General features: G+C 46.9%; 1 protein-coding gene across 1 annotated transcript in view; it reads left to right on the top strand.

Moving 5' to 3' along the window:
• The window catches only part of LOC135912007 (nose resistant to fluoxetine protein 6-like), an 85583-nt gene that overhangs the window by 58075 nt on the left and 13640 nt on the right, over window positions 1–13868 (top strand). Inside the window, exons 3-8 of the mRNA XM_065444390.2 lie at window positions 2043–2166; window positions 3033–3120; window positions 5643–5746; window positions 6459–6641; window positions 8345–8540; window positions 13117–13282. Coding sequence (XP_065300462.1) covers window positions 2043–2166; window positions 3033–3120; window positions 5643–5746; window positions 6459–6641; window positions 8345–8540; window positions 13117–13282 — 861 coding nt within the window. The remainder of the gene's footprint in view (window positions 1–2042; window positions 2167–3032; window positions 3121–5642; window positions 5747–6458; window positions 6642–8344; window positions 8541–13116; window positions 13283–13868) is intronic.

Genomic DNA, 13868 nt, shown 5'->3' with positions numbered 1-13868 from the left:
CGCGGGCCTGCTGGACGGCCCATTGCTGGTCGGCGAGTAGTGAGCTTCTGAGGGACTTGTCCCACTTGCCCGAGGTAGAGCCAGGAAGAGCGTTTCTACATTCCCAGAGCATGTGTGCGAATGTCGCCGTATCTTCGCATCAGGGGCACGTGTCACTGGTGTACGCGTCGGGATAGAAAACGTGTAATTTGGCAGGGTTTGGATACGTGTGCGTCTGTAAGCGTAGTATTAGCGCCTGTAGCCTGATAAGGTTGGGGTGTGATGGCAGAAAGATGCGGCGCTCCAGGTAGAAGTGTTTCGTAATTTCGATGTACGTAATGAGCACGACTCGATTTTCCTCCAGCTCGACGAGATGGCGTTGCCCGGGGATGGCGCGCTCGGTAGCCGCGCACGATGCGTCGTGGGCGATCTCGTTGAGGTTGGGCGGGGCACCCAGCACCTGACCGAGATGGGCGGGAAACCAGATGATAGTGTGGGGCTTGAGGGTGGTCGGATCCGCGTTACGGAGGATGCGGTCGGAGACGCCACGTTCGAAGGCTTTGATGGCCGGTCTGGAGTCGCTGTGGATCACTTCCCGTTTGCCGTCGAGCACGGACAGGGCTATGCCGACTTGCTGCGCCACCTCGGGGTCTCGGGTGAGGACCGTAGTGGAGTTGAGGGTCCGCTGCGTGGATGAGACCGCGACCACGGCGAAGGCTCGGTTTTTGCGGTAGGCGGCGACGTCCGCGAATGTGACGTCGTCCGCTTTGATGTCTATGCGCTGGAGAAGGGCGGTCGCCCGGGCAAGGCGACTGCCTCTGTTGTGGTCAGGATGTACGTTTCTCGGATCGTGCTGAAGTTCCGGATCTCGCGGGGAACCGGCGTCAACTTCGGTGGATCCCTGGTCGTCGAGGAGAAAAAGACGAGCTCGCGCAGAATGTGGCGGCCCGCCTTGGCGGTCGTGACTCGGGTCACCTGCATTCTCTCCTGAGCCTCGGCGATCTCCTCTAGCGTGTTGTGAACACTGAGCTCGATGAGTTTCTGCACGGAAGTGGTGATCGAAAGGCCGAGGACCCGCTTCACTGCCTTTAGAATGAGGGCGTTGAGTTTATTGCGCTCAGCGCGTAGCCAATTGTGCATAGGGCAGCGAAATAAATAACTAGAATTAATGTAGAGATTTACACTGCATGGAACGGGCTGCTCCAAAGCTGCTAATGCTGCTTGATGAATTATTACGCAATATCGGCGAGGCTCGCCTCAGCAGCTATGGTTTCGCACTCTGGACCACAAGCTCGCGTTATTGATTCCCCACCGCTTTATCCGAATTACGATGTGGACAGAATGGGACAACTGATATGCACTGAGATTAACGTTCACATGGGTAAATCCTAATTTCTGAACAATAATTTGGAGCCGCATACAACAGCTCCCCTCGCGCTTACCTGCATGTTTGGGCCTCTTTCGTCGATTAATCGATCCATGAATCGGTTGACCAGTCATCAGACATACACAATACAGCAGCTAATTCTCAGATGATAAAAAAAATATCTGTACTAAAGTATTTGTAAGTACTGTATTTCTAGACCAGCTTGTCAAAAAAGCCACTTACAGCGCGACGTTGCAGTCTGCCAGCGAGTCAGGAAATCTAGGTTAAGCTTCAGATAAGCGAAAACCCCATGCTCATATTGTGCAATGAGCACAACTGTCGTTACCTTAGTGAACTCCCTGTGCAACACTGCTCTTGATTTTAGTTATGTCGGAAGCCTGCTTTTCGCTTAGTGCGCGCTGTGCCTGTGACCTGCACTGTATGCACCAGAAACATATGTGGTAATTAATGTAGAACTGTATGCGTTATCTTGATCTACGTAAAGCACCCAATGTGGATTTATCCTTTTTTTCTTGCTGATAATGAGCTGAATTTTGTAAACAGCCATTTTAAACCGCTGAAAAAGAGAACTCCATATCAACGACAATCGAAGCCCTACCTTATCGCTCTTGCTGTGGACTTTTGTTTTTCAGCTGCTTTTAAAGTGTCCATTTTCTCATTATTACTTGAATTGCAGGGACGGCGAAGCGTGTTGAAATGGGAGAAAGGCGAACGTGGCTACGTCAGCTCTGACGTGCGAGTCGGCCTCTGTATTCCATCCGGCTGCACCGCCCATGACGTCACGCATATGGCGAACCTAAGTGAGCATTATTTCGTTTACCAACTATTTTCTTAAACAGCAACTCTGTGCAGCTGTAGCGTGAGCAAGCAAGCCAGTAAGTGAGGCAAAAAAGAGAAAAGAAGAAAAAAAAACAGCCCTGCGATCGCTCTTATTTTACTCTGTTTTTCTTCCATAATCCATCAGTCCTTCTTGCCTGAGCCGATAGTAAAAGTACGCCAGGAAATACTGGCGAAACTTATTTTCCTCGGAGTGATAATTACGTGCACAATTATATTTATTCGCTCTTTACATATTTCGTGCACGCTGCACGAAATATGTAAGGGAGCGGTTAGATGCGAAAGGACGCATAAGGTTTGTTCGAGTACAGCAAGTTGCCTTTCGTCCTCACAGCTTCAATCAAATAAAGCTGAGAAGACATTGAGAAAAAGAAAAAAATAATAAGCGGGGAAAGCGAGAATACGCTGTTTTTCCTTCTTTTTTTTTTGTAATGTAATAGAACCCGTTTGTCGGCGAGAGCGTAATACGGTAACTCTATAACTTCACAGAACATTCTAATTTACTCTCGGCTTCGAGTTAGCGTGTTTTAGGACTGCGCCGTACGCGATGTTTCTATTTTTGACAGTAAAAGAAGTCCTGTAATATCCTACGTGATATCAAATAAAATTTATGCTTTAATTTCGAAAGCAACTTATTGAAATGCGAACAGAGAAGCAACCAGTCAAAAGGCAAGAAGTCTGGACGAGCAGTGGTTGTCAGTCCTGCGCTTGTACCTCCTGTTTTTGGTGTTGTTGTTTCTTTGCCAATTTTACAACAAGTGGCCCTGCAACAAGGGCTGCTGAATTTGTAATGTATTCCACCATTACCTTTTTTTTTTTCGCGTTCCAGTCGTCCAAGAATACGGTGCCCGGGCTGTCGTGAAGAACTGCAGAGTCGAGGAACCATTTACAATGTCAGACCTCCAGATCGGAATTCTGTAAGTTGTCGGTTCAAACGCCTGTTTCATATGCAGTGGCATATCGACACGAGAGAAAGATAATCTGACGAAATGCTACACGAAACTTTCATTCATTAAAAGTGAACATTCGTGGCCGGGATAAAGTAACGGTTCTATTCCAATGCTACTTCTTTTCCCACGCAGTCAGTGGACCGGGCGACGCTCCGCCAGCGTTATCAACAGGATAAGTTGGTCGTAAACAATGCATGATAAGAAAAGAATAGAGCAGACCGAAAGGAATCCTTATATTATATTGGCGTCCCCGCAACGGTTTTTTCTATTATACTATTTCTGGCGTCGAGCCCTACGAGCACATTCTATGCATACTTCGTACCTTATTTTATAAAAGATTATTTTGCTCCCGTCCTATTTATTCCTTATCATCTCTTCACACGAGTGGCCGGTGCTAGTAATAGCGTAGGTTTGGCTTCGAGCCAGCTAAGGACGGAGGGTGAAAAGAACGCAATACGACGAGAGTTCTTACAAAGAACTGCCCTGGGACTTTGCAAGGACAACTCACTTCAGCGAGAGCAACGTTCGTAATTATTACGTAGGCATGCTCAACTAAGCCACGCTTCTTTATTGTGTTTTTTTTGGCTGATAGGCTTTTGGACGTTATGGTTCTCCCGTGCAAGGAAGCCGGACAGTGGCACCCTTTAGCCTTCAGCAACGCGACAGAAGGGACAGAGTGTGAAAGACAGAAACAGACACGAGCGGAAAGAAATCGCGTTCTTTTTGACTTTATGTCAGCGTTATTTTAACAGCGAAATTCTACAATGGCACTGTAACATCAGGGCCTGTGCTTACACAACTCACCTTACGCATTAGATGCCCGTGATTGACTATCGCTGCGTCCATGGTCTCGTTGCCGTACTAATGGAACGGTGGTCATTGAGGAACCACTCTTACGTACAAGTTTTCTGGGTACGCCTCCACGCCCCCTTTCTTTTTGTGTGTATGCGCGCACGCCGTAAGTAACAGCAGAAATTGTTGTATGCCTCGATCCGATCACTCACATTGCATTTGCTTACGCTCATTACGTAGCAAGACTTTTGTGACGTAATCGAGAACAGACGAAGTGGTGACACGTCTTTCTTTTCTTTTTTTTTCAGCGAGGGGAATATGTAGCCCTGAAGACCGAGAGCAGGAAAACATTTTCCGTAGAACGTATTATACTGACATTTTTGGCAATAAGTGCTAGAGTATTTCCGTACTAATTAGGACGAACTAGGAGAGAACACCAGCGCGCGTATTAATAAACGCCGACAGCTCTTTTTACTTGACGTTGTTCTTGTTACTACTGTTCGCTCCTGGCACTGACGCGACGGGTTATCTCTCGAATTGTGGCACCATGTAATTATATGTCCAAACGTGACCTCTTACTGAAGCAACACTTCCTCATTTACTGCTTCACAGCCTTCTCATACTGTAGCGGTTGTTACGACATTGACGTCCCCTAGCCTTGAAGCGTCCTTCGATGTCGGCTTCCGCAGATATAAAGATCTCACTTCTCTGCTGATGGCAGTAAGAAGTAAAAAAACTATGTCAAAGAAACCAAGAGCCGAACTATTCCGCGTGTTGACTGACGTAGGGAATGTGTAGCTCTAACCACAGCTTACAGTGTGTTTGCTCTGTTCTGACTATGTACGCCACAGCGCTCGCACCTTTTCTATCGTGCATGTCGACTGTGATCTTGTGTGTGTTTCTGTATGTTTTCTTGGCATGAAAAAGAACCTTCGTTGCAAAATAACGAACCTCTAAAAAAGTTATTTTGTTTTGTTTGAGTGTTTCTGCTAATTAAAGTAAAACGGATTCGACATAGCTGTACTAAACAAACAAACAAAAACTACTAAGCGGACGATTCATAGGCGTCAGCCTTCAAACCAATGCTGTTGTCCATTGGAAATTTTTTAAGCTCACATACTTTTCATGCAATGCTATCTTTAAAATTATAGTTGAGCGTGAATGCATTACAACTCGAACTTTAATAAAATTAGCACTTCCACGATCTTAGAATGCACGTGTACAATTGTCATGCAACAATTTAGGTTTACAATTTATGTTTTTCGCTAATCTTCCTCCGAAGCCTGAATTCTACTGCGAAAAAGGCTCTAAAAAAATAAGGAGAACCGGGAATTTTTTTTCTTCACTCAAGTATGCGCCGACGCATACGGCAACTGACAACAGAAGGAATTCCAGATAATTGCCATGAATTAGTAGGCTACACAAGTTAGGTACTGTGAGGATCGTATAACGATATTGTTTTTCTAGATTCATCTAGCGACGTTGGCGCTAACTAGGAAACGTACCTAGCGAAAGCTGTGTGTAGTAATTTAGTTTAAATCCAAGACAGAAACGCTACAAGATCCTTCTGATAATCCTGAGCCCTACTAACAAGAAATAGGAAAAGGAAATACTTTAAAATTTATGCAGGATGCTTTGTTTTGCCGTGTAGTGCATTCGAACGAGGAGGCTTTCTAAAGTACAATCGTCCCCCGTAGGTGTGCTCTGGGTGGCTCCGTGGGGCTCGTGCTTCTCGCAACCCTGGTGGAAATCTGTCTCTTTTGCTGCTCAAACCACAAAGTATCGGACCCGAAATATGACGGTAAGCATCACGGATTGCATCTCGGCGTGTGAATTACTTTTCACGTCACTGTGTATTGATTTGGTACGCACCATTCTAGTGCGCAGTGCTAGCTCAAAGCAAAACTGCGTGGTCAAGTTCGCCATTAAACCACGCGTGCCACGGTCGATGGTTATTAAGGTGTGCTCCTGAGCATATGACGCGAGCAAACGACATAACTTAAAACGCGTACATGGGAAATGGTCACTACCCCTTTCTTAGTAAGTTTTTATCGGCTTTGATGATATTTTATTGAAAGTGACCGAGTGTGTTTGCACACGCACGGATCATTTCAGTGGGATTTTTCTCCCCTTGCTATAAGACTTTCAACCTTTATAGCGTCGTAAAATGTGCAGAAAGTGTTCCTTTATCTTGTGATGCGCTGAGTGCTACTGACAACCACAGAAGGACACACCAGAGAAGACCAGCGGAGTGACCTCTGCTCCGTCACTCCGTAGTTCACCGATGCGTGCTATTCCGCGCTGTGATCTTTTCTTTGCATCACTGCCTTTGTGATTCCCGTGGCAGACATTACAAATAGCAGCTGCGCACTAAGCGTCCTGAGCCGCGAGTGCCTGGCTGTCTAACGCTCAGGTCCTCAGTATGAAACGAGTAACTTACAGAACGCACGTGCCTTATTGATACCCGCGTTTCCCCTCTGACTTTTCTCACGCCTCTTTCAAATGATGTCCAGTGGTTCCGGTGAAGGTGGTCAAGTGCTTCTCCCTGGTGCACAACACGAGGCGCCTCATCAGCACCCACTTCGACACCAACTGCCCCCGCAAGCCGGTGCGCTTCGTCTACGGCGTCAAGGTCTTCATGATGCTCTGGATCATTCTCGGGCACAGCTACTACACCTCCAACTTCCAGACACTCCGTGAGCACACGCTATGCACACACCTTTCCGATCAGTGCTCCTCGGCTGTCGTTATAAATGCACCTTGGACTGTTGTGAGCAGCAAGCGCCGTGGCGGCCGGCCGAGTACTGCCTATGGCGTTGCCCTGCCAAACACGATATTGCAGGATCAAGTCCCGTGCAGTACCGTGCATTGGGTGCACGTTAAAGAACCCCAGGGGGTCAAAATTAATTCTGAGCCCCCCACTACTGTGCGTCTCATAATCAGATCGTGGTTTTGGCACGTAAACCCCAGCATTCAATTTTTGTTGTGATCTCCCACTAGCATCTGCCAAAGAAGAGAGAAAAAAAAAGAACACCGGAAACACCAGTAGCGAACGCGCTTTCCCCCCCGTACGGAAGGGATGTCATGGTGGCGGACGCTCGAGCCCGGCCTGAGCAAAAAATTAATTTACTTCTTCTTTTTTTTACATATTGAGGGTTGTAAGATCTGTTGTTATTTCCGGCGCAACACCTGTGATGTATCGCTCTTTCCATAAGGGACAAATTCCTCCAGTCGTGTTGAGATGAAGTTCTTACAGGCGCGTGCTATTGAGCATGTATATGGCAGTGTCGATTTCAAATTATGAGGTTTTACGTGCCAAAACCCCTTTCTGATTATGAGGCACGCCATAGTGGAGGGCTGCGGAAATTTCGACCACCTGGGGATGTTTAACGTGCACCTAAATCTAAGTACACGGGTGTTTTCGCATTTCACCCCCGGCAGTGTCGATTCAGTCGGTAAAACAAAAATTATAGAATAAAGGAATGGTAACCTAAGTAACGCCATTTCGTCGTTACGACTTGTAATCGCGTTGTGCCGGCAGTGTTCTCATGTCGCTTGGCATCAATTACCACGCGCATCAACGAGTAAACTGATGAAAGTAATGTTCTGCAATTATTACACTGATTTGCGTAAAAGTAACATGTGTAATTACCTTTGGTGGCCCTACAGCACCGTGATTTCTGGGAGCATACGATAGGTGCGCATGCATGATGCACTACTAGCACTCCTCGATCAGTAAATGAGCACTTCTTGCTTTTAAGAACTTTTTCAACAACAAGATTCAAACACGCGACATAGCACTGCAGTGTTTCTCAGTGAAACGTCTTTATTTTATTTACTACAATTACGTGACGTGATCAGCGAAGGAAAGGCTGACACATTTTTTTTCCTTACCCACCTATTATAGAAGCGCAGCTAATTAATAAGTTACTTGCGTGCTATTCAGTGTGGTAATGCGTGCTACGCGCATCACTCTGCAGTTTCTGGCCCGCACGAAGAAAAAAAAACGTCTCTTGCGTAACAGCATCGTCCCATTAGTCTGCGCACGGGCGCCATCCATTCATGATATCGATCGACGTTGTAATGACACGATTACCGCGGCGATGGCTAATCACCAATGACACTCACGTACGAGAGGAATCATGTGAATGTTGCCCTCTGTATTTCCGTTCGCTGTTAAGCCTTCGTTGCAATGCCATCTTTGTAATGCCATGGCTCCTCCCAGTATTTCAGCAGAGCAAAGTGGAGAAGGCGTTCACTTAAGGACTAACGAAATTATTTGGTCACTGAGTAGCTCGTCCCGAAAGATGAACAGTAGTTGGGCGGTTCATGAGACAGAGCTGCAGTGACCACTCTTTAGCTACGAAGTGGTCTCTCTCGTTTTCTCTACTGCAACCAGACTCCGGCTACCGGATCATGGACCTGTACAGCATGGTGCACGCGCAGCTGCTGGGCAGTGCCTTCTACGCCGTTTCCACCTTCTTCTTTATGAGCGGCTTCGTGTTGGCCTACTTCATGCGGCAGAGCAAGGACGAGACCATCATGCGGCCCTTCCTCGCGCTCTACGTGTTCGCCGTAGTGCGACGGTATCTAAAGTGAGCACACCTCTTCTACCTTATACCTATCTCTCTTACCTTTCTTTTTTTTTCGTGTATTCTAAACAAAGCAGTAGAACTTGGTATACGCAGCAGCTTCTCTCGTCTGCTTGTCGTTTGCACGAGGCGTTCTGATTTAAGTCAGTCCCGTATAATTTTGAGCCAACGCAAATAACTTCCAGACAACCACGGAGAGTTCAAGCGCATTGAATTGCAAATGCCACCTATTCAAGAAATAAGTCCTCTATTTAGCCTCGCGCACTGAAGACACATATTCCAAGGAGTAAGAATAGGTTTGAATGTGAAGCACAAATGAACTTGTTTGCGGGCTTGTTCGGCGTACATGTAACGTGCTCTTTCCCTTTTTTCTTTTTTTTAATGTTCTGTTGCTGCTTTTTTTGTCGGGCGAGAGGTAACTGTAGCTCCAAATTCAACTCAACCCTGTTGTAGCTTTGACAAGCTGCGTAACAAAACCACTCAATATTCTTTTTTCAGGGTATCTGCGTAGTTGATATGTTGTCACGTACATACCAGTAACAAAGGTACTTGAGACACATTGTGCTACTTTGCAACTGAAAAAAAAAAGAAGAAGCTTCATCAGACCTTGTCGCAGGTGAAGTCATACTGAAAAATTGATAGCATTAGGTGCCTATTCCTTACTGGAGCCAAAATTGCTTCTTTCAAAGTTACTTTATTATGTTCACGCGTATTAACAAATAATTCCGCCCCATGGAGTTTTCGTTCTCCGCGGTCAGAAGCGGCGTTTCGAAATGGGTTATGCAGGTGCGGGCTGTTAAGGATGATGAAGTAAATGCTTTCTCCTACCACCCTGGTGGTAATGTAGTTGCCTTCTCTGCTCAAATATCTATAGCAGGAAGCTATTTGCATAGTGCATCGACATCACTTCCGCGTGCACCACCAACTGCAGCGCCTGAAAGATGAGAGCCAGACGCTTAGATGTTTCCTTTAACAGTGGAACTACCTGTACATTCGCTGCAGTTGTACTACACAAAAGATCTATTATTTCATATTGAAGGCGTCCAGGGAGCCTTCAATGTCACTATTCCAGCTTTGACTGTTACAATAAGCAGTAGCTGTGCAATTAGACGCCAGAAGATAGCCGGTACAGAGTACCACGCTGTTTCAACCACTTATGTTTGTCCTATCTGCTCTATAGCAATAAAAAAAAATATGCTTTGAAAGTTGAGGCGTTTGCTTTCAGGTTTCACTGATTTTAGTCTGCAATGTTTTGCATGCTCTCTGCGGTGTTGAAGATGGCGAGACAGACAGCGCTTCCCTTTGCAGCGTAGCCTTATACTGTCTTACCGTCACCCGTACACTGTACCGATGCAGAGTGCCAGCCGCTATACATACTTTAGGGGGGCAGCCATGCATGGGCAGTAATAAACGTCCTCCGTGTGCGTGTACTATACCTTCCATCACGCTTTTTACGGCGATAGACCATGTGTTCTCGTCGAGACCGACGTTTTACTACTCCGCTCACATCAAAAGCGAAGAGCGGCGCACGGCAGGACCGGTTGCTGTCGGTGCACTGGTGCGCTTTGTTCGTTGACTGAAAAGCGGAAGCAGTGCAGCGCGTGACTGACGTGCTGCACTGTATTACCGTTTAGTTGCGCCGACAAGCACCGCCCTCATGGAGAGCAAGCCGGTTCATGCACGACCAAACGCCAATCACTCCTTTCATGCTCAATTGATTTGCACTCGGCGCTGTATGAAAGAAAAAACAAGAGTATCAGTCCTGCCCAATCACTCAAATGGTAGGAACGCTTCTGCTGTGATGAATTATCACATCGCTGCGGCGAACGAATTGTTCGCTCACATAAGAACCGTGTGAGCAGCTTGATCGCTGGCAGGCACGTCGTTTGCGCCCTGCCATACTATAGCACAGAGGGGACGCCGGGTCGCGGAGGCGCTCACGATAGCCGCGTGTCCTGGTGTGCACGATGCATTAAACTGGGCTACGGGCCGTTTAAAATGAAAACAGGCGTGCGCAGTTGCCCGCACGCTTGAAACAACCGTGCTTAGACAACGTCTTCTTGTTTTCTTTTTCTCGAACATTATAGAGGCTTGATTTCTGCGCAGACGGCGCCGTGGATGTCCTGGTTTTGGTTCGCGTCTTCCATAAGCAGTCGGTGCTAGCGTTTGGCAGTTTGTCTGTTGCACAAGATCGCTGATAGCGCCTGCGGTTTGCGCTTTCTCGACTGCCGCACAGACTTCCACGCGCTTAACGCGGAAGCATTTTAACCAGTCTTTCTTTTTCAGCTAGAAATATTATAAAGAAACAGAAACGCCTGTGGTTGTCAGCGTGCACGCAATGCAACGCAGACGAGCGTTTTTCCATTCCGCCCCCATCGGAATGCGGCCGCCGCGGCAGTGATCGAGCCCGCGACCTCGTGCTGAGCAGCGCAGCGCCATAGCCACTGTGCTACCGCGTGGGTGATGAGACAGAAAAATTTGAGATTTGAGATGAAGGATATTTCTAGAGCTAGTTGGAGAAAGTAGAGATATTTATTTTCACGCGCATAGGAGCTTTGCATCTGTGTGGCTGTAACGGCTGAGCAGTTAGTGCACGTGCAGACAACGAAACGCGAAGTCCCAGCGCAACCGTAGGTTCTCAATTTTTGGATAGAGCGTGTCCTGCGTACATCACCGCTTGTTTTTGCCTGCTATTTGTCTCGGACAACTGTGGCAAGATGTTTGCGCCGTGTGCCTTATTGCGGGCATCTGAGCCATCAAATCCCCGACGAATGGGCTTTTTTGTTGTTGTTGATGTTGCGCACTTCTTCTGGCCACTTATGCACGTAATGTCGGCTCAGCTGAAACGCGAGCACATTGAAATAACGCATGATTGATACGATCAGTTCAGAATATTAGAGGATGTGTTTTTTTTTTTACCCTCCAGATTTTTACGAAAATGTTATGAGCGTAGCAACGTGGCATTTTTGTCGACTAGTACGTACCTAGGCGATGTGGACATATACTTCGCCGCTAATAACGTGAGCTCCAGAAAACTAATTAAACACATTAGTTAATAACATTCTTTTATTGATGCCTGTGGGGCAGTTGTCTTCGTGTCAACTTTGGAGGCAGTCACATGTCAATGCACATCCATTTCTTTTTTATATACCTCGAAAATCGCACATAATTCGCCGTTCAATTCCGTAGCTCAATCGAGGCAACATGGAAACCCGGTGTGTCCCGCTGCGCGTCAAGCAGCAACACCCCGTAAGGAAGTGCGGGACGAAGTTTGAGTGCTAGCCTGTCGGGGCAGGTCCTAGCCACACATGCTTGCCAGGCAAAACGCGCCGTACCAGTAGGTGCCGTTGCTGGCCGAGTCGTTCAGCGTGCGTTCAGTTTCAAGCGACCTCGCGCCTGTCACCACTGGGCGTTTCCATCTGATATGATAACTGGGCGGCATTTTGTGCTCTCCCGGCGTGCTCGATTCTGATAATGCCTGGATATTACGTTGAAATTTGATTCTGAATATCTCGAATTAGGTTCAACTTTCATGATTTAAAGTAAATGAGGGTGCATTAAAATGTGACTGCCTTCACATCAGTCATTTAAGCAACTGCACCTGAGGCACTGATGAGAAAGCTCATTGTTGAATTTTATTAATTAGGCTTCTGAAACTCACGTTATTAGCGCTAAGAATTCGTCTGTAAAAATGTCACGTTCGCTGCGCTCACAACTTCTCCTTCTCTTTAATAACGAATCTGTCTGGTCTAAGACAAGACAACCTATATATTGAAAAAATGGGGAGTTTTGTAGATAGGTGATCCAAAGTGAGGGGACGCTGTCGACTAGGTATACAAAAAAAAGCAAAAAAGGGTCCAAAAGAACGCAAGAGCCGTATACAAAGGAATTCGGGGTATTGGGCACACTAAGCCGCTCGGTGACAATATTTATAAATCATTCTAATGGCTCGAGGTGACGCCACCGACAACGCCTCCTGATCGCGACTCTTGATTCCGATTATCCAAAGGGCTGTTCTAAGAAGGCATGTTCTTGCAACTATAACGTCGTAGCGGGATATACCATCACGGTTGCGTTATGAAAATGGTAACGGCGATGGCAACGCAATGCAACAACCTGGATCGACCGCAGTCGTTACCGCAATAAAAGTGATGTGTACTGGACTAAGGAAAGTTAGTGAAAAGCACTGACCGAAAACGGTGACGATATTCAAGGACTGGATCCGGTCATTGCCTAATGCTAAAGAGACACTTAACTCGCTATGGAGCTTCCCATGTGCGGCTTCGATATGCCGTGAGCCATACTTCGTCATATCTTGTTTCCCGTTACCCAGTACCCCAAATAACGTATATGACAGGCACTTGCGTTTTACCGCTTGTCAATGTATCCATATTTGACATGGTTCAGATTAACAAGCTGAGTTTTTAGCAAGTGCATATTAATTGCATACACCGCGAGGCCATATTGCACTCTCAACTAATTAACCGTAAAAGGCGTACGGAGCCATTTGAAACTGTTCACATTTTAATTTATGCTGGTAGTACGCATGCAAAACTTGTTGACCTTTGGCCTTTCTCAGGCTGACGATTCCAGCGATGGTGGTGGTGCTATGCTTCTTCCTGTTCCCGCTGTTCATATCGGGACCTCAAGACCAGGACCTGATGGGCCAGGAGCAAGAGGGCTGCAAAGAAAACTGGTGGACTATCATGGCCCAGATAGTCAACTTTGTACCCAGTGAAAAAAGGGTATGTCTGCACCAGCATCGTGGGAATTTTTTATGGTCCGCTGCTAGCAATTGTCTTGTCTAACAGGGAATCTCCTTCATAAGAAGCGAGAACTTCTCGCATTTCCGCGACTCTGTTCCTTCTTCTTCTGGTAACACGTGTTTCATAAGGCATGATGTCCATATAGACTTGGGAAGCGGGGGGGGGGGGGGATGCTGCAAGTCTCTACCAAGTGGACATGTCCTCTTCGTCTGGTGCTAAAGTGTTGATTGGCTGAGAGCGCCTGTATCCTTCAGACACGGACCCCAGCCCAGCCACTGTAAGTGTCCGCTAGGTGGACACTTACAGAATACTCCCTACTCCCCCCCGCCCCAGTACCCCAGATGATCTGCAGCATCATATAGTCGGGCATATCAGTCTGAGTTGGGGTAAAGCCCCATTAATTGCGTATGCTCGCGACGCAGCCTCATCGTGAGATATACTGGAGTTCTTTTTATGAGTGCGATATTAAGTTTCTTAAAGTTCACCTCCCCCTCACTGCACCCCCCTCCTCCCACCCGCATTCCGCTTTTTAAAGAGCAGTAAGCTTCAGTTATCAACAAGAATT

Source organism: Dermacentor albipictus, chromosome 1, assembly GCF_038994185.2.
Source record: "Dermacentor albipictus isolate Rhodes 1998 colony chromosome 1, USDA_Dalb.pri_finalv2, whole genome shotgun sequence".
NCBI classification, from domain to species: domain Eukaryota; kingdom Metazoa; phylum Arthropoda; class Arachnida; order Ixodida; family Ixodidae; genus Dermacentor; species Dermacentor albipictus.
This window is presented reverse-complemented; position numbering and strand designations above follow the sequence as displayed.